We start from the raw sequence: 22,143 nt of genomic DNA, 5'->3' as shown, positions 1-22,143 counted from the left end.
CCCAGATTTTACAATAGATAAAATGCGGTACCCCAACACAATAAAATGGATTATTATTTATTTTTTATTATTAAAAAAGCAAACAAAATAAAAAATAAAATAAAAAACCTCACTCAAAAATGAAAAATCCACAAAATTTTATTTAACATAATAGCCTAATTTACATTTTACAATATACATTTTAGGATTAGAGTAATTTGTATTTTTTAAAATTTGTATTGTCACGGTCGATATATCTACCGATATATCAGCTGATATTTGGCATTTTTTTTAAATATCGGCATCGGCCGATTAATTTTTGTGCAGTGAGTGAATGAGAATAGAAGATCAGCTTCACAGGAGACGCGTTTTTTTAAAATATAAGTTTATTAAATTTATCTAATTTATTAAATATTGATTTATATATATATATATCTCGGCTTTATATCAGCCATCGGCCACCCTGCTCTCTCAGATATCGGCATCGGCCATCAAAAAACCCATATCGGTCGACCAATAGAAGAAAATGTGAAATCAGGTTAAATAGGAAAATATCAATACTGTAAACTTACAAACAGCAAAGTGTGATTTATCAGCCTACCACACATGGAGCAAACATTGGGCCAAATATTGTATTAGGCTGCCGAATATGTGAAGGGAACAGCCATTGAGATGCACTTAATGGCTGTAATGTAATGTCAGTGCTATACCTACAACAGAGGCAATACCTAACATTGTGGTTGCACACACAATCCTTGCTAAACCAGTATTTAATCTAGCCTGGGTCGTGTTTTCTTTTCGTTTGGACACACTACATTTGACATCAACATTTCAATATTTTTCCCTTGTTTTTTAAGGGTTGATCTTTTGAAAAGTTTTAAAAACACAATTGTATATGGTTAATTGAATTTTATTATTTGCATTTAGTACTGCTTATCCATGTCCTCAGACTAGGTTCACTACAAGAAAACCACTATTTTTTACATCTTAACCACTATACGTGGGACAAAAATACGCCTTAGTAAGGCTGACAGAAAACAGCATGCAAGTTCCAGTCTTCTTGTGCTTGATGTTTGAACTGAGGAATGATTATCGGCCTGTTCACATCGGCACTATTTTTACATCGGACGTGTAAAAAATGTGCTATATTGGCGATATTATATCTATATTAGCTATATTGTGCACCACTAAAAGCGTTGCATGTACTATGGCTCACTGCAATACATGATCTGATCATTCTGATCATCCTGTGGTCAAACATTTTCATATAATGTCAATAAGACCATATTATCAGTAACTTTTGTTCTACACAGCTATGCTAGTTTCACGTCTCTCGTATTCCTCAACTCGTTCTAGTTCTTACACAATAAAATAAGATCAAATCAATATTTCATGACTTTTTATTTATTCATTTGGTAAGTACCAGTGTAATAAGCAGAAGACTTTTCAGTGAGCCAGTCATTATCACAAAATATAACACCCCCCATCCCCCCATGACTGGCTGACAGGCCATTATCCAGAACATAGACTATATTATTAAATATATTGTAAAGTGTGTGTAATTATACAATGAATGGGACAATGATATGCATTATTGTATTCCTTTTTTCTAGCTAATATCCCTGTTTTAATTGTGCTCTACTGTGCTGTCATGCATATGGTGGCTTGCTAAGCATACCAACATAAAAAAGTTTAGCAAGATGTTTTGTGTCCGTTCATCTTGAAACCACTAGTGTGACAAAATCTAAAGAAAACAGGGTTTTCTGTGAGCAAGTGTGTAGGAGGAAGGTGGAAAAGTACAAAGTAGCATGTGCCTGTGAGGCATCACAGCACCATCTGTGTTCATCTCTCTGCTACTGTCCTCTCTACTTCACATACACATAGAGCAGTTGACTTTATCTGCCTTCTGAACTGTCTGTACAAAGAATACTATAACCCTGAAGAACAGCTTGCAGCCCTCAATATTTCTGAGTGTGCTTTTCTCTTTCTTATTTCAAGAATAGTTTTTATGAAGGCTGGGTACAGGCATACAGGAGGTGATGCATGTTAACACAAACTTGACAGCTGTAGTCCAGGTAAATCCTACATTATGGGGACAAAATGCCCAACAAAGATGGCAATATCCAAAATCCTTGTCCTTGAGGGAAACATTTTTGGTCCCCATGAGGAAAACAGCTAATAAATTTGATTGTTTTTTCATCCCATCGCATATTTTTTTATATATATCATCAACCTTAGCTCCTCCATACTAATAAACGTAAATCTGAAATAAAAATGTAGAAATAAAGAATTTCTCGAAAAAAATTAATCTCAATTTTTTTTATATTTTATTTTGTTGACACGTGTATTTGCATTATTTTTATCCAGATATTATTAAATCATTGTTATATAGTTGAAATATACAAAGCTAATTCAAAATATGAACAAATACTACAATAGTATATAAATGATACTAAAATAGCAATTGTGATTTTTTGTTTAAAGGTGTAGCAGTACAGATTATCACCTTTTTTACTTTCATAACTGCATTAGTCTGTAGAAAGCACCCCTATAGTTCTCATAACAAAGTGACCAATATCCATTAATACTTTAATGGTACATCCACCCCCAGTCTCCCAAGTAGAAGTCCCATAGATTCCCTCTTATCATGATTACCCTGTAACAGCATGATTCATTTATACACACTCAGTCAAACACATATTTCAACCTCTAAATGTCACTACCAGGGGATAATGCAAGTTCAAGATTTAAGTAATGCTGCCCAACAAACAAGCACAGCAAACCTGGATCTCTTAAAAATATATATAGTGCATTTTAAAATCACAATCACATTTTTTTCCCCCAGAATTGTGAAACAATGTTGCCATGTCCTATTATTATAAGAATGTCCCTCCTCTGCAACCAACAGGCAAAAACCAATGTATCAAGCCCTAACTTCCTATTTCAATAGGACATATGTCAACACAGGACGAAAAACTGCACTAGTCACGTGATTTCTCCAATGAGCAATTCGACAGAATCACTTAACAAGACTTAAAAAATGGTTCATCTGCCTTGAACATTGTTGACTTGCTGTCTTTTTCAGCTTCACCTAATCAGACTAGACACTCTTTCTTTGGATATACCATCAACAACAGTGCTTTTTACTTCAACCTCTCCTGATGAATCCATTCTCCTGCAATAACGTTATCATTTCAGCAGCAGTATCTTATTTATAGAGCCATTTACATTTCATTCGTGGGAAAAACAAAAGTGTTCCTTTTCTTTTGTGTGAATGAAGAAGCAGCTTTCAGTGTGTGCATGTGCACACTCAGCAGCAGACTGCAGAGTCGTTAGTAATTATGATAATTGCATGAGTGCAGCAGCTTTAGCTGTGGGCCAGAGATGATGCATGAGGAAAAGATAGGAAATGTGGACGGGGATTTCAATGTTAATCCACAGAGGGGGAAGTATCACGTTTGCATCCAGTCTTAATTGCGCATCTTAATTATTTCCGTGAAAAAAAAGAAAATAATGTTTAATTTAACCTAATTGTATTTAATCAACCTAATTTAATTTTAAGCTATCTCTATGTAAATTTGTTTTTGGATTTGGGGTTTTAATTTCTTACTTGCAAGCATCGGCACCGAAAACTGGGTAGATGGGGGGAAAAAAGTGTTACTTAAAGCTGCAGTCCGCAGGTTTTCCTCTTTGTCACCATCTCTGTTCGAAATCTAAATTCTAAATTTAATGTTAAGTTTGTATGAGACAAAAGAAACAAAATTAATTATATTTATGCATTTTGACAAATTTTTTTTTTTTTTAAAGTTACCATTTTTGTCTGTATTTATTTGATTAAAAATACAGTAAAATCAATATTATAAAACATTATTACAATTTCAAATACCGGTTTTCTATTTTAATATATTTTGTGCTGCTAAACATTTTTGTAAAAAGCATGATACAGTTTTTTTCCAGAACTCTTTGATAAATGGATAGTTTAAAAGAAAGTACTTATTAATAAAGATTTTTTTGTAACGGTGTAATAAAGTCTGTGATTTCTGATCAATTTAATGCACCATTGCTGAATAAAATAATTAATTTAATAAAAAAAGACTTTAAACTTTTGAACAGTATTATAGAGTTCTTAAAACAACTTGAAAGACAACATGCTATTTCCATGTTTGATTACACTGTCCTGTTGTAGAGACAAAGTATTATATTATATGAATTATATAAATTCTACTTAATAAAGAGTAATTATGTGCGTAGGCGTTACCCACAATGCAAACACATTATGTAACATGAACAGCCTAATTAACAGTCATTTTCACTTTTATAGTCTGCAAAAATATGACATATCATTTTAATATAATATTAAATAAAAATACAGTATGTCAATTTGATGGCATAAGACATACTTTGTATCATAGAATCACACATATTATATAAGATGAAATACTGAATAAATGAGATTGTGTAGTTAGGATAATGCATACACAAACTCATTTGTTTGTAATGATATGGTGTGCCATTGAGAATATCCAGACATCAAATACCAAAAGAGTCATGTACTTTCATAATGCTTCCTGTACAGTGGATGCAATTAAAAATCAGGACAATAAGCAAACAAGCACATAGAAAACCATCTACACACAAACCCCACACCACATTACAGAAACACTATCCTTGAACAAATAAAAGAAAACAAAACACGCAGCACTGCAGTAATACAAAACACATATGGCATCAAATGATACGAGCGCTCTGAATACAGGCTTCAATCATTAAAGCAACATCAGCATTGCAAAACTGCCCTAACGAACCACTGAAAGTCAGGGATACTGATCTGCCAATGGGGAACAGAATGTTCTGCATTGTCCTGGAGCCCGAAACGCTTTTCCTCCACTCCCCTCCCTGCGTCCCTTCATGCCATTTTCTATGTTTAGCATGATGCTCGGAGCGCAGAAGTGTTATGGGCCCACAAGGCCAGTGCTGAAGATAGCAGCTGGTTAGTTGTGGTGTCTCTGAGCCACAAGGCAGAGACCGGCCCTCTGCTGTGCAGTACCCAGTAGCACATTAGTTCGAAAATGAATGAATAACCGCACCTCATCAGTGCTGTTTGAAAGGCATGCTAATATCTCCGTTTTGGATACCATTTAAATGCGTGTCCTTCAGCATAACTGAACTTCACATCAACTCTGCTTAGGATGATTGAGTCAAGCAAGCATTATTAAAGTAAGAGGAGGACTGAGGTCACGGAAGAAAAATCCAAACAGCTATTCAGAAAAAGAGCACCCTTGTGAGTTTAACATTGCATTTATATACCAGTTCAAAAAAACATTTTAGACACAATATTTACAGTTAATTGGTCTGGTGGTTTTAGCCTCTGAAAGTTAGTCTGGAAAAGAGCTCATTCAAGCCCATTTCCAATCCGTCGAAATCGCGGCACCAATCAGAAACGATGAGGCGGGCTTTACACAATGACGACAGCGCTGGGATTTTGAAGCAGATTTTGTAGCCTACATTACAAAGATGGATGCTGCCGTCGAACATCACTCGTTCGGATCAGCTATCGCGTCTGTTTTAAGCGATTTGAACGTTTCCTTTTTGTTTTTGTTAACAACACTCAGAGATGTTTCTCCCCCAGCCGCCGCTTTGCATACGTCATCTCCTTCATCGTTTTGATTTGTCCGCTGGTGACGCGCCCTCTGGAAATGATTTGTCTATGACGCTTTGCCAGACCATAACTCAATAACAACTGAGAATAGTCTGGTTTTAAGCAGGCTAGTCGTTTTTTGCTCTGACAACGAACATATTTCCAAACATAGACACGTCACAGCGTTATCACGGCGGTGAGTTTTGTTCCTAAATGAATCATGAGCGAATGATTCATGACTCATTCTAACAACAGCGCTTTGAATGAATCAGTTGAGTAAATGATTGAATGTTTCGTTTTTGAATGAAATAGTGTGTTCACAGTCTGAATATTATCATTTGCTACTGCTATCATCTGAATTTAGTACATAAATGTAAATATGGAGAAATTAGCAATTGCTTTTAAATTTTGAAGACAGATGTTCAGGAATATTTAAGGATCATATCGAATCCAAGGGACTACAGATGAAAATTTGCTTTTCTGCCAACTCTGGTGCATTTACATTTTGAGTGTAAACAAAAAAAATGTCAATTGATGTGCATTGTCCCTTTAAAAAAAAAATTTATATTAAATATTTTAAAAAGTATGTAGGCCACATATGTTTAATGTAAATATGTAAATGTAAATGTTTAATGTAAATATGTAAATATGTAATGTAAATGTTTTTTTAACCTTTATATAATAATAGGATATATATATAATGTTGCTCTACTGTCTGAAAGTCTTGCTAAAACAATTTTAAGAATTACAGGAAAAAATAATGCAGAATCTGTTGTTTATAAAACTGTTAAAAATGACTTTCAGCAACAGCTGTGCTGGCATTCAGTAACAGCTCTCTTGCTGCTGTAAAACACTGCTGTAAAACATTCCTTCGAAACAACCTCTAGCATATACAGAATTGTAGAATAAACAGAAAGCCTTAAGCAAGAGAAGCTCATCTCAGAGCAGTAGTGTTAGAAGAAATGCGAAAGGAATACTTTGCATTTGCTTACACAAAACTTTACCACACACCAAAATGCCTTCTTAAAATATGTTAAATTCAATCCCCAGACCTTTACTAGTGTGTGTATGTGTCTCTTTGTGTGCACTTTGTCTTACTCACATTCTATCAGCATATTGACAGCACAATAAGACTATGCGTAGTAGGATTTCGGCAGAACAGAATATACTGTAGCGCTTCAATGGATTGTGAAACCGTAGCATTTTAATCACAGAGCCCACAGCCAGCTTTTTTTCTTTATGCGCATGAGAATAAAAAGACACGTTCAGAATGAGTAAGGGAGTAAAGTGTGGGAAATGATGGGAAAAGTAAAAAGTCTTGTGTGATGGAAAGACAGAGTGCCTTTAGAAGGTTTTTGGTGCTTCAGTGTGAGCTGAGAGGAAGTATGAGACAGTGTGTGTGTGACAGAAAAAAGCTACAGCGTGCTCAGTATTAGAGTTAATGGGCATGTGTGTGTCTGTCTCAGAGAGAGCTAACGTGTGTGTGTGTGTGTGTGTGTGTGTATGGGTGAAAGCACTTGCCTGAAACTCCACTAATCCAGCTAAAAATAAGAACTTGTGCCATGTGACACACAGCCTCTGTAAGATGGCTTCCTCCTGTGAAGAATTAATGCTACACTGACAGAAAAGATGCAGTCAGATCAGACAATCGATGACAAAAACGACACGCATGTTCCTCTTTAGCTAAATGGATATTGAATGTAACAATTTAAATTTATTTAAAATATATTTTAAAAAAATTCGTAATTCTAAGTATTTGTACGTAAAGTGCTACTGTAGAACACACATTTTTATATGTTTGAATAGTCAATGAAACACTTAATTTATGTATCGACATAAAGATGTACAAATGTTCACGAATCCTTTTAGGATCAAATAATACTGAATAACTGCAATTAATAACTTGATTTATTGTATTTAATAAATTATTATTATTATTTTTTAAATATGTTTAGTGTTCACTGTGCATTTATCCATTATATTTTATGGTTAGAGGTTTAGAGGTACATGTGTTATTAGGGGATCAAAAATGTTTCTATAATAATCCAATGTGCCTTGTAAATATATTTAGAATATCAGTATAAAGGTTTTATACATTTCTAAAGCAGTGTGCACGTGTATATATATTGGTATTCGATGGTGCCAATATGTCAATATTGTGCTTTTTATCCAGATATCCAAAAATATAGAAAAATGTATATATTACTGATGTAAGAATAACATCAGGCTGAAGGAAAAAAGTGTATATATATATATATACATATACAGACACTCGCCTAAAGGATTATTAGGAACACCATACTAATACTGTGCTTAACCCCCTTTCGCCTTCAGAACTGCATTAATTCTACGCGGCATTGATTCAACAAGGTGCTGAAAGCATTCTTTAGAAATGTTGACCCATATTGATGGGAGAGCATCTTGCAGTTGATGGAGTTTTGTGGGCTGCACATCCAGGGCACAAAGCTCCCATTCCACCACATCCCAAAGATGCTCTATTGGGTTGAGATTTGGTGACTCTGGGGGCCATTTTAGTACAGTGAACTCATTGTCATGTTCAAGAAACCAATTTGAAATGATTCAAGCTTTGTGACGTGGTAAATTATCCTGCTGGAAGTATCCATCAGAGGATGGGTACATGGTGGCCATAAAGCGATGTACATGGTCAGAAACAATGCTCAGGTAGGCCGTGGGATTTAAACGATGCCCAATTGGCACTAAGGGTACTAAAGTGTGCCAAGAAAACATCTCCGACACCATTACACCACCACCAGCAGCCTGCACAGTAGTAACAAGGCATGATGGATCCATCTTCTCATTCTGTTTACGTACAATTCTGAATCTACCATCTGAATGTCTCAATAGAAATCAAGACTCATCAAACCAGGAAACATTTTTCCAGTCTTCAGCTGTCCAATTTTGGGTGAGCTTTTGCAAATTGTTGCCTCTTTTTCCTTTTTGTAGTTGAGATGAGTGGTACCCAGTGGGGTCTTCTACTGTTGTAGCCCATCCGCCTCAAGGTTGTCCATGTTGTGGCTTCACAAATGCTTTGCTGCACACTTCGGTTGTAACAAGAGGTTATTTCAGTCAAAGTTGCTCTACTATCAGCTTGAATCAGTCGACCCATTCTCCTCTGACCTCTATCATCAACAAGGCATTTTCGCCCACAGGACTGCCACATACTGGATGTTGTTCCCTTTACACACCATTCTTTGTAAACCCTAGAAATGTTTGAGCGTGAAAATCCCAGTAACTGAACAGATTGTGAAATACTCAGACCAGGCCCATCTGGCACCAACAACCATGCCACGCTCAAAATTGATTAAATCACCTTTCTTTCCCATTTGGACATTCAGTTTGGACTTCAGGAGATTGTCTTGACCAGAACCACTCCCCTAAATGCATTGAAGCAACTGCCATGTTATTGGTTGATTAGATAATTGCATTAATGAGATATTGAACAGGTGTTCCTAAAAATCCTGTAGGTGAGTGTATACATAAGTCAGGATATGAATCCAGGTCATATTTGCATGCAAAACAATAGCTATGCTCTTATAATCTTAAATTGCTAAAAAGTGTTCCCCAACCCCTTAAAAATTATGGGATGAAAGGCGGTTAGAGGTATCTTTCATGCTTAAATGTAATAGATGCTCTCTTCACGCACTCAATGTCGAAATAGAGACCTTGAGAAAAACAGAAGGTCATGCCGGTCTGCCAGGAAATAGAGGGAGAGGGAGAGATAGGGAGTGAGTGCTAGTGCTGCTTAATGGATTATAGGATATGGAAAAGGCTGGATCGGTGGGAGGGAGAGAGAAAGAGAAAGAGAGAGAGAGAGAGTGTGTTCTAGTTCACAAGGGGGAGAGTGGGTGTGTGGCAGCGATGGCATGAGAAAAATCTTTCACATGCTTTAGAATAAGGGTTCAGGCAGCTCTCCTAGAGCGACACGGCTGTAGTGCCACAACAACTAGCTACTGCTGTTCATCACACTATATTGTGTGACACAATCTTCCTCCACTCTGGCTAATACTACTTCCTTCCATCCTACTCTCCATGCCTTTAGGCAAAAAAAAAAAAAAAAACCTGCAGACTTATCGAAACCATGGTCTGACTCAAGGCTAGTGGACATAAATATTTGCCAGACTGTTTTGAGATTATCAGCATCAGACAGCCAATAACTGTTCCCACTTGACTAATTAACTCTCCCTTGTCAGTTGTGTCCAAAATCTACAAACATCCTTTAATATTAATAATAATAATAAAATCTCTAAATATTTGAAATGTTAATTAAAATACAAAAATACATTTTATTTCAAATGTAGCACATTCGCAGATTACACGCAAACGTCCTACAATTTATAATTCAAAAATTACAATATGGGGAACACAATTTTAGTTGCCTTGTTGTTTTGTGATGTTCTGTTTTTCAGCTCTGGGTAAAAATGTGGGCTTTTAGTTGGGCATTAAAACAGAATAAAACCATAAAAAAAATTAAATATATTCCTTCGTGCACCCAATCAAAGTTTAGTTGTGTTTTTTTGGGTTGCTTCTGCACTAGAGAGGGTTGTTGTTATTTCTCTCATTGTTAATTGAGCCATCTATCTTCAAAGTGCATAAATATGAGAAGCCAATTAGTGCTGAATAGCAAAATAAATTACACATAAGTTTTGCTTCTAATTTATCATCATAGGCAGGACACTTTATTTCCATGAATATTAGAAGTCTCATTAGGAGCTTTATTAGGGCAGACGTAAGTTACCCATAGTGCCTGAAATATGGTAAGTGTGTGAACGCACATTCATGATCAACAGCTGCATAATTAATATACTGTCAACAACTTTTAGAAATTAGGTATAATCTTCATTACCCAAAATAAAGACAAACTCACATCACCTCTCCCTAATTCTGTCTGATCTCTGTAGTGTAAATGCACTTTATTGAGTCTATTATTGTTCTTAATCTTTACAGAAAAGTGCTCAAAGCTTGAGCAGATCAGCGTCTTTCTCAGACTTCCCTCGAAGCAACATTTATTTAAAAAGCCTTGAAGAATATGTATACAAATACAGACTTCCACACATACTGCAATGCTCCTAAAAATATGACCATAAAAAAACTAAACCCTTTTTCAGCAAAAGCAAACATTTTCAAACACACATCTGGCTCTTTAGGAATGCAAAAAATACTGTTTCAAAAGTTCAATCACCGCCTTCAGAACGAGCTTTGATTAATGAATGTGGATGCATAAAGTCCTTGAAATATCATGCTACTCATCTATGTATATTATTAAAATGATGTGCATGCGTCCATTTATCAATGTATTGATAAATCAATATTAATATATCCGAATTTTTAATATTCAAGAGTGCTAGGCTAAATTTACTCTCTGGGTCATAAGTTAATTAAAGCAGCACTAAAAATAGCCACCATTTATTCCACTAATTAATAATTCACGCTCAAATGTGTATGACCTGCTAAAAAGAGGTTTAAGAACCTTTCAGCTGGATGTTTATTACTTCTGACAAAACGAATCTGCCAGTCTCTCGCGTTCTCTTCCTCTCCTCACCTGTCCTTTTCTCTCAGTGTGCTTAATGAACCGATATATTTCATCCCTATCACCCTGTTATATTAATAAGGTAATTTCAGAATCTCCAAATCTTATCAGAGGAGATCCAGCTCCGCCTTTCAATCAACCATCCTCTTATCTCCACAGGAACCTCTCTCATAACTAACTCCTTCTCCATCCAGCTGCCATAACCGCTGCAGTCTCTCAAGCTCTAATCTGCTGTCTGACCTCCACTCTCTTTCTATTAGTGTCGCTGTCTGTTGTGTCCTCAACTTGTTCCCTTCACTACAGACCCTTATGTCTCGCCTCAACCTTAATATCCCCCTTTCGAATTAAACATTCGTTTCTATGATTTCCGTATGTTTTTTAAATGTTTTTTTTTATTATTATGTTAAATAAAAACAAATACATTTTTCCTGAAGTATTAGAATCCCTGTAAACAACCAGCAAACATCAATAGTCCATGTAGTATTATCCGTTCACAACATTGTTTTAAAAAAATGAATATGTACTCCTGATATTTCATCAAAATAACTTCCCCCTCCCTCTCGCAGCGACATCTGTTCTCTGATGATGCACAGGTGCGAGGACACTCACCTGTCACTCACATGAGATCACAGCAATAGCAAACCACAATGATCCAATCAATTCCCTATGGACAAAAAAAAGTCCCGCCCTACATTTTTTATAGGCTATTTCACTCAGATAAGTCACAATAGGGAAGTCGAACCTATAGGTGTTTTTAATATAATGTTTTTTAATGGACAAAATCATCACACCTTTGAATTTAATTTAAAAAAAAAACTACTGACTCTGAGGTCAAATACTTTTCTGAGTCAATCCGAAGACATTGAGGTGCTTTCTGCCTGTCAATCATTCTGAGTGATTGATCAGGCAGTCCATAAAAGAGAAGCGACTGTGTGATAGTTGAAGCAGATCATTCTCATTAAATGCCATATTTGTTTTCATAAGCCGTTGTCAGTTGTTATTTTACCATGCGAGAATGCTGTTTTCCTCCTGTTGTTTAGGAGATGTGCTGTCCTGCTCCATCTCAAATTAATCTTTGAGGGTGTGGTTAAGAAAAGATGGGGGCGTCTCTGTTCAAAAATTGGCCATCTTTTACTGTAAAAGCCTTGTTTCAAGCATTTTGGCAAAAACGTTTGCTTACACAAGTCAAGTCACATTAACTTATAAAGCAATTTTAACACTCAGTATGGATTGTTTCAAAGTAGGTTTACAGTTATAATAGAAATTACTATAATAGATTGTTTAGGCTTTACAACAGCCTTAGTTGTAAAGTTATTGTCCAACTAAAGTTAGTTTTGATTGATTCACTTCCATTGCGAAGATCATTAGTTATTGACTTAACTTAATTATTATATTATTATTAGAAGTCTACAATGAGTGTGCTAGGCCAAAGGGTTTTTTTTTTTTTTTTTTCCAAAGTGCCAAAGCTTGTTTTAGTCTGGAGTGTGTCTGCTTCCTGGACAATGTTAGGAAGATTGTTACAACGTTTTGGTGCAAAATAGGAAAAGGATTTACCGCCTGCAGTTGATTTTGATATTCTAGGTATTATCAACTGGCTGGAATTTTGAGATCACAATAGACGTGAAGAACTATAATGCGTTAAGAGCTCGCTCAAGTACTGGCTAAACCATTTAATGCTTTGTAAGTAATCAGCAATATTTAAAAATGTATACCATGTTTAATAGGGAGCTAATGCAGTGTTGTAATCGAACCGGGATAATATGGTCATACTTCCTGGTTCTAGTAAGAACTGTAACGGATGCATTTTGGACCAGCTGTAGTTTGTTTATTAAGCGTACAGGGCAACCACCCATAAGAGCATTATAATAATTTAGCATTTATGTCATGAACATATTAACTAATTGTGTTGTTGCATTTTTAATTGAGAGCATTTGACGTCATTTAGATATATATTTTTAGATGGAAAAAAACATATTTTACATTTACTAGACATGTGACTTTCAAATGAAAGATTGGTATCAAAGAGCACACCCAGGTTTCTAACCGACGACGAGGACTTGACAGAGCAGCCAAGTGTTAGACAGTATTCTAGGTTATTATGTGAGGAATTTTTTTTTGTCCAATAATTAGAATCTCTGTTTAGAATTAAGTATTTGGAATTGGAAATTGCTAGTTAATCCAGTTTTATATATATCAGCTATGCATACCTGTATAACTATTCTATAAATGTCAGTTGTCAGTGATTTGACACAGAAACCAAAATAGCAAATATAATGTGGATCCATTAATTTCTCCCATTCTCACTGACCTGTTTTAAATGAAAATCACAACCCACACTGCATTACTGATGTTACATACAGACCATGTCATGTGTGCAACATTTGCCTGGAATTTTTATTTTTGCTACGAAACAAAGCATCACTCGAATTATAATTTATATTAATATATGTATTTGGGCTTATTGATGCAAATGCAGTTTTACATATTGTTTTTCATTTCAAAGCCAATCACAGACAAGACCAAAAGGGATTGGTGGTTGTTGTTGTTTTTTGAGTGATTTGTATGTTTTTCTTCCCTCATATTTTTCAGCTTTCACTGCTCTACAAATTTGATTTATGGTTGGTTTCTTACTTCATCCTATGCTTCAGTCAGTAAATGGCAAGAGGTTTTCTTAAATATGTTGTTGCAATGAAAATCCTCAATATGTCATTTAATTTATTTATACATTTGATTTTATTACCAATTACACATTTGTCTATCCTTATCTTGATTTTTCTCTTTCCAGTCTTGTCCTCTCCTCTTGTTCCTTTTGCCTGTCTTTCAACACGTGAGTGTGGGATTGCGGCAGAGGTTTTATACACACGCACAGCACACAATACATGTTGGTAGTGTCGTTCCGTAAAAGACCTCAATTGGAAATCAGTGGAGAATGAAATTTTGAGCCTGGCAACTCGATACAGGCATGGTAACTTCATCAATCACACAAAGCTGCTCTGATTTGCCTTCCTGTCTGAACAAGAAAAAAAATCATGTGGCCAGCAGGCCAAACCAGAGGGGCTCTCAGACCATAGAGAAGGCCTGTAGGGTCATTCTCATTGAGTCTGATTGTGCTAAATACTCTGAAACACAGTGTTTGATTGAGTTCATTCCCCATTCGCTAATCTTTCATTTGCTTGCCTCTTGCAATAAAGGGGAAAAAAACTTTCACTATCTCCTTTTGCAAGCCCTAGAGCAATGCAGACATTTAACTGGTTTGTAAAGCCTTTTAAATGGGGCAGGCATTATTTCTCCTAGATAGGCACATTTTAATGTGTGAACACCAGACATTGCATTAATAAAAGACTCAAGGTGACGCATCTCATTTGAAACCAGCATTTCAGTATATTTCCATTAATTATATGTGTCCTTGCAATGCAACAGCAGACCCACTGCACATCTAAATAAAGCCATTGGTTTTAGATTGCAAATAGGCATCCACTAAAGGCTTGTACATGGATAAAAAAAAGCCTAGCTGTGAGTGACAGTACAACACCTTTACACAGCAGTCCCTTTATGCTGTTTTCCACAAGGTCAAAAGCCTTTACAAAGGTGTGACAGTGCAATACAAACAATAGTCAAGCTAAACCTGTCAACGTGTGATATCACATGCACATGTACACGCCAACGGATGACCTCAAGACTGCCGTGAATCTCTTAATCTGAGCATAAAAGCCTTATCCTGACTTAATTTAGGGTTGTATAATAAAGCAATGTATAATAAACCTAATAATGCAGGTCTGCAAAACTATATTGCAAATATTTTATTAAACTATTTTATTCTACAAAATACATCTTCTCTACACTAATACCACTTTGTGCTTTAATACACCAGTTTTATAAACAAGACATTAATACTATTCCACTCAAACTTTCATTTTAGATACAACATTGGCAGTTACTTTGTTTATTTTTTGCTTCGCCAACAAAAAGTTATGAACAAAGCCACAGTAAAAATACAGTTGCATAATTCCAAATTGTTTGAGTGAACAATTGAATGACTCACTCGTACTTGGCTGGTTCCTAAATGAATCACGAATTGTTTGAGTGAAAATGATTCAAATTACCCCTAAAAAAACACTTAAAATCACTTGTCGCCACCTACTGGTGTAACTATATAACTTGCAGAAGTAGTCTCTGAAAAAAAGTATCAAATACAAGAGGCACAACTGTTGTATATTTATAATAAATTGAATAATTCATATGTATTATATTTTATTTATAGATATGTTTTATAAGAGATTTTCAAAATATAATATATGATGCCATATTTTTACTTTACATCTCAGTTGAAATTAGTACAGGCCTAATGAAATTTGATAATAGCTACAGATTCCTACCTTAATATCTTTTAAAAGCGGATCCTATTACGCAAACATGTAATTGCGATCTAAAATAGCAGGTAATTAGGAAAAACACATTAGAAGAGAAAGATGGAAATAAAGCTGAAGGAGAAAAGGGCAGGAAAGAAGACCTCATCTGCAGATAAATTCATCTGAAATGACAGAAAGATTTGCTTAGCGAGCTAAGTAAAAGACAACGAGCTGTCACCATCAGTATTACTCTCCGAGGAGTGATACCTCAGCGGGATGTACACACTGTGTAGTGATCTGATGAAAATCTTAATGTTTCAGTTTATAGGTGTAACAAAAGGCTAATGGGTCAGGAGTCTGTAAGAGCCTCATCCGTATATGGTGTGTCCTTGTTATGAGACCACCTTATCTGCTGAAATGGGGGGACATCTACCATCTATCAGTGATGAAATCAAAGACGGGAAGGATACAGATAATTGAAATTCTACCCTCCCCCAAGGCCCATGAACAAAACTGCTGAGAGATCTCTATCATGTGCCAGTATCATCTGGGGTTCAAGCAAGGGCTGTCGGCCCAGACCAGAGGCTCACGAGAGCAGATCCAGGGTGAGTACAGGAGATGCTGCTGACAGCATACAAATTAGTCTAAGCCAAAATCAACAGTAAAGTGACCTCCAGGACTAAAAACTAAGAGAATGAAAAGTGATTCACATGCTATAGAAACAATGAGGCTTTCATTCAACATTATTGAATTGTATAATGGACTGGTGGAGCAGAGGACAGCTAACTAATGAGCAGTTTGCTGGAGACATAAACCATGATAAGCCCTTCAGATGCACCAAACTTAAAAAAAAAAAAAAAAAACCCAAACAAACTTTTAGAAGAGCAAAGATTTTAAATCTAATTCTGGATTTGATTGCTTTCCACAGTAAACACTCACTGCACACTAGGTATTTTGCGAATGAGCAAAAATCGAATAAGTTTTGTCATTAGCCAACAGCTACACTAGAGGATGGATGTAAGAGTACAGCCCAAGAGTATGGATGTAAAATTGACAACAAATTTAATTATATCCCCAACATATGATGTGATTTATAACTAAAGGAGAAAATATTATATCATAATAGATTATAATGTCCAATGCATATGGCTTTAGTTAACATTTAAAGGGGCTGTAAGAATTCTCATGTATTTTTATATTAATCACATTTTTATTGTCCATGCATGAACAGCTTATACCAAAAATGTAAAACAATATATCCATATCGCACTGCTGTCATTTTTGTTGTGCGATTATTCTGTTATTGAGAGGAAAGGGCACATAACTTCTAAGTGAAGAAGAACCAAAATTAACTTCGCTGTGGGTATATCGGGGCCTTGAATCACGTTCACCATAAGCATGAGAAATAAGTTGCTGGCTACAGTTCACTTAACGGCCACTGGTGCGCTAATGACAAGGCTTTCTGAATTCTACATATAGCCCCTTTAAAGGAATAATTCACCCAAAAAATTATTTACTCACCCTCAAGTTGTTCAACAAAATCACCTGCATGACCAAATTGTCTTTATAGTACAACATTATATTTTAGGTAACATCATCAACATGTGAGCATTAACCTGATAAAGGACATATATTGTTTACCTGCTTTCGCAGTCAAATAGCAGAGAAAGAACATGAAGCTGCCACATGCACATAAGAAATAATGCATAAAGGATTGGATATTCTTTGATAGAAAAAATTTGATTACTTAATGAGACATATGCTACAGCCATTACCTTCAATTCCCTGAACTCCTCTGATATCACATTAGCTGAATAAGCACTCATACAACTACTTGTCAGCAAATAAATTACTGCAGCCTGAAGAGATTAAAAAATATGATATCTTAAACCCAAAATGCTAATGTGTGTATCTAATTTTTGCTATTTTTTAACAAGAAATTATTTTTTGTTAAAAAAACTACAATAGTGTTATTGATAGTTTGAATCTTATTGTTTTTATCTTTAGTATGTTATTTTGTATAGTAATAATTGGAATTAATGTTGGTATTTTTTATTTTCCGTTATCAATAGGCCCATATGCAAGGAGTTTGTTCAGATTTATATTTACTAAACAAGTAAACATCAAGCCATCATATAGCAACTTTGAATCACATTTTATTTTTTAACTGAATTCACTGAATGAATACTTACTTTATTACACTGAATATAATATTTTATTGTATGATATAATACTTTCTTGCATGACAGTATCTATGTTTACATCAACACAAAACTATACATTACACTCCCTTCAACTCCAATAAGCTTATACAATTACAACACTACAACACCTTCGCTTATACTCTTGATTTTTCATTTGAAGTGTAATTCAACACAAAAGAGTGCTTCAGCCTCACTTTGTTTAATCTTGGAACCCTTTACCTCCAGTTTGATGGTGCATGAATCTAAATTATGTAGAAGTTTTTTTTTTAATAAACACTGATCTTTACCATTCACCAATGTTCATCTCAAGGATGTTAGTGCTGTCTCAAATGCTGTCAAACACAAACAGAGTTATAAAATTCATTCAACCCTATTCTTGATAGACATTCTTCATGTCGATGATTCACATGGATGATTCTGAGTCACTGAGGTGATTGACTGGAGTGATTTTATTGAACCTAAAGGACCTCAACAGTGACTCAACTCAGCGACCCAAAAGCCACCAGCCCTGACTTACTTGATTGAACCAGCACACATTGTGAAGATCAGAGGGTTGACATCTTGTAATGACAAACAGCAGCAGGTATTCCATGCAATGTTATTGATCGCAGCTTTTACATCTATCAAGACCTCTTCGAACTCACGTAATGCTGCACTGAATAATAATTTGGGACCCATTCGTTCATACGAGTCTATTGTGTTCTCATCTGATGAAGCCACATTGCATAACCAAATCTACAGCCACGTTGACAAACAATGTCAAATAGCTTTTTTATTTAAGAACAAGATATTTACACATTAGCTACATGTATATGCCTGAAATTAAATTTCCATATACTTGTTTCTTTTCTTTACATATACTATGAAAATAACACTAACATAATGTCCAGTCAAATCCATACACTGACGTCAGTCTTTCTAGACATGTAATGTTTAATTATCGAAATATTTTAGCTTTTTCTTAAACGATTTTAAAGGGTATTGAAGCAAATAGGAATGTAAGTACAAGACTGGAGTGTTACTTAACTGTGGTTTCAGAGCATGTTGTAAATATCGTGGATCAATAACTGAGGGGATTGGTTGGGACCTCTTAAAGATATACCTCTGAACGAGGAACCATTTGTATGTTAGTAAGTGAAACAGGTTTCTTTCGTTTCTTCCAGTCTCAGGTCAAGTCTGTAAATAAAACCTTCGGGATCATTTCTAAACACATGCACCTTAGAATCGTTGCCTTTCAATTAGACTTGTTTTTTATCAACAGGCTTTTGAGTAAAAATGCCTTAATAAAATAATTGCGTAATAATACGATTAAGTATTTACATAAATCAGGTGACATGACAAATACGTTCGTTATGCTTTTTGACCTTCTGAACAGCGGATACAACGTTCGCATCTGTAACGCCAAAAGTCACCTTGGAAAATGAACGAGTGTCGCGAGAGATGGCGCAAAAGGAACTGAATATCCTATAGCCGCAAGACAGCACACAACCAGACTTCCAATGTAAACGAGTCACATGACTGTACTACGGCAATGACACCGCTTTATTTTGGTCCATCAGCCTCTTGAAGAATATCTATAATTAGAGCTCGTCTCGTGCGGGCGAATTTGACCGAGTGTGCACGAATATGGGGGGCTCGCGACAGGACCTTCCGAGCTTAGAAATAAAAAACAGACTGACAATGAAGACTGTGATTTTATGGGTGTCCCATGAAGGCTGTTTTTTTTTTTCCCCAAATGTTCCCTCACTTTATGAGTAATATCGCCTACATTATGAAAGAGTATTAAATCTAATGTTTGCTTATAATATCATGACATAAAAACAACATTATGATCCATAACGTTTTTCTCAAGGTGAGACCCGGACACCTCGTGCTCTTACCTTCAGCTGTCGCCTTGCCATGTCGGTAGGCTGCTTGGCGTTGAAAGGATAGGCGACGCATCGCATTACAAAGACATAGAGTTGAAGCTTCTTCTTTCGTTCATCTTCTTCCCTCTGCAGTTTCTCTACGTCCTCCTTTTCTGGCTCGCTGACGGCCGACGGACTCGGGCTGGATGGTCGCGCGCTGGAGCCTCGACTGGCGGGTTGGAGCCTATCGGAGCTCTCGCTGGTCCTGCTGGGGGAGATGCGAATGGATCCGGACTGAGGAGCCATCACCTCTCGGCTTTCCTCCTCCACTATCCCGTCCGATTCCTCTTCACTGGAGGATGGATCCAACATTTTTTTTTTTTTTTGCTCTCGCCTTAACCGTACAAGCGAATTAAACGCACGATGGGGTATTTACGGCGTGGAAAGGTAGGCAATCAGTTTGTTGACGTAGTGATCGGCATTCAGATGGGCTGCTCGACTGTTGGTGAATTTTGAATATCCGGACACACTTCGGGTGCGGAAGCAGACACTGCAATCTCTTTCTCTTCACTAGCCCAGAGTAAAGATACTGCTGCTGCATACGTGTTCTGTGCTGTGCCTCCGTTCGCCAGTCATTGCGAGGGACTCGAGAGAAAAGGGGGTGGGAGGGGCGCGCGCGATGAAAAGAGCGAATGATGGCCACTTCCTGCTGAGGCTCGCGTGAGACGCAGGCGCTGTCCGCGGTGCTGGATGAGAGAGAGCGGGTCCTTTCGGTCGCAAAAATGGTGAGGATGGTTGACACCGAGAATGTGCTGTTATTTCATCTGACCTCTAGTGTTTCACTCGCAAAACAGGGACTTGCCATAGGACATTAGCCTACCATATTACATGTAGCCTAATGTTTGCTTCATTTAACTGTCATTCCAGAAGTCATTATCAAATATCTGAAATATAGCCTAATTATTTGACTTTCCGTAAAACCATAAAACATAGCCTATATATGGTAAAACTTTACACTAAGGTCTCATTTGTTAACATTAGCTAATATATTAACTAACATGAACTAACAATGGACAATACATTTACAGTATTTATTAATCTTTGGTAAAATTAGTTAATAAAAGTATAATTCAAAGTGCATTAACTAATGTTAACAATTACAACTTTCGATTGAATAATGTATAAGTAAATGTCTAAATTAACATTAATAATATTAAATGTTGTATATGTATTGTTATTTCTTAGTTCATGTTAATTATGTTGTTAACTAATGTTATTAATTGAAACTTTATTGCAAAGTGTTACCATATAATTGAACTATATAGACAACAAACCAACATGATTGTTTTATTTAATTAAACACCATAAAACCAAAATCACACATGCAGAGTAGAAGATTTAAAATATGTATTGTGTGATCTTGGTTTTATTTAAATGTGCTTCTTGCTAACTCTTTTTATTTACAAAATATGATTATTTGGTGTGGCTATATCAACCTGAATATTAGGTTACACCAATGAAAAGGATTTTAAACATCAGATAGAAAAGGCTCCAGAAGGATTTACTGATTATTGACCACACACACACACACACACAACGAAGATGATAATATGATTGAAAAATTCTTTAATAAATAATCCACAACACGAAACTCGGTAGAAAGCTGGCAAGGTAACAACCGTGATAACCTGACGAGACCAGACAAACCTCAAATGAAACACGATGCCTTAAATACAAGGAACAAACTGAACTGAATGACTAATCAAAGGAAACACACAGGCAGGGAGAAAGCAAAGACAGAAAACCAAAACTGAGCGTAACTGTGACATTAAAGGGTTAGTTCACCCAAAAATGAAAATGATGTCATTATTGACTCACTCTCATGTTGTCCCAAGCCTGTAAGACCTCAGTTTAAGATATTTTTACAAAAATAGAAAACAACACGTGCAAATAGAAAAAAAAAACACACCAGCAAATAAAAAAAATTAAAAAAAACATCTTGAGTCAGTCACCAGAGAACACGTCAGTAGCATCTTACGTCATCAGCATCATTGAACGTGGCTTGACAACAGAACTGGAAAATAATACAATGCTGAATAAAGTCGTAGTTTTTGTTATTTTTGGACCAAAATGTTTTTCCGATGCTTCAAAACATTCCAACTAACCCACTGGTGTCACATGGACTACTTTGATGATGTCTTTATTTCCTTTCCGGATAAGGACAGTTTACCGTCCACATTTTCAATGGAGGAAAAGAAAACTAAAATATCTTAAACTGTGAACTCTGAAGATGAACAAGGTCTTACGGGCTTGGAACGGCATGAGGGTGAGTCATTAATGACATAATTTTCATTTTTGGGTGAACTAACCCTTTAATATTTAATAGATATGACATCCTCCAGCAGTTTGTGCACAGTTGGCAAAAAATGGAAAACTTTGACTCCACAGAAAGACATATAGTCCTCACAAGCTATTTGCCATTTAGCTGAAGCTTTTCTATCCAATGTGAGTTCCCTTACTATGGCAACAGTCCCTTTGGAGCGACCTGAGGTTAAGTGTTTGACTCAAGGCCACATGG

The 22,143-nt window shown here is 36.0% G+C and overlaps 1 protein-coding gene across 13 annotated transcripts in view; it reads right to left on the bottom strand.

Moving 5' to 3' along the window:
* Positions 1-20,226, bottom strand: part of cadpsb (calcium dependent secretion activator b) — an 81,409-nt gene extending 61,183 nt beyond the window's left edge. For 9 of the 13 annotated variants that reach the window (XM_089134342.1, XM_089134333.1, XM_089134334.1 and 6 more), the window contains exon 1: positions 19,599-20,225. In XM_089134342.1, coding sequence (XP_088990468.1) covers positions 19,599-19,937 — 339 coding nt within the window. In that variant the 5' untranslated portion in view covers positions 19,938-20,225. Of the gene's footprint in view, positions 1-19,598 lie in introns of all 13 variants that reach the window. The other 4 variants (XM_089134340.1, XM_089134341.1, XM_089134339.1 and 1 more) reach the window with 2 other exon arrangements.
* Positions 20,227-22,143: the final 1,917 nt, after the last annotated feature.

The sequence above is a fragment of the Pimephales promelas genome, chromosome 8 (assembly GCF_988280905.1).
Source record: "Pimephales promelas chromosome 8, fPimPro1.hap1.1, whole genome shotgun sequence".
Lineage (NCBI taxonomy): Eukaryota > Metazoa > Chordata > Actinopteri > Cypriniformes > Leuciscidae > Pimephales > Pimephales promelas.
Note: the sequence above shows the minus strand (reverse complement) of the source record. Positions and strands in the feature narration are given on the sequence as shown.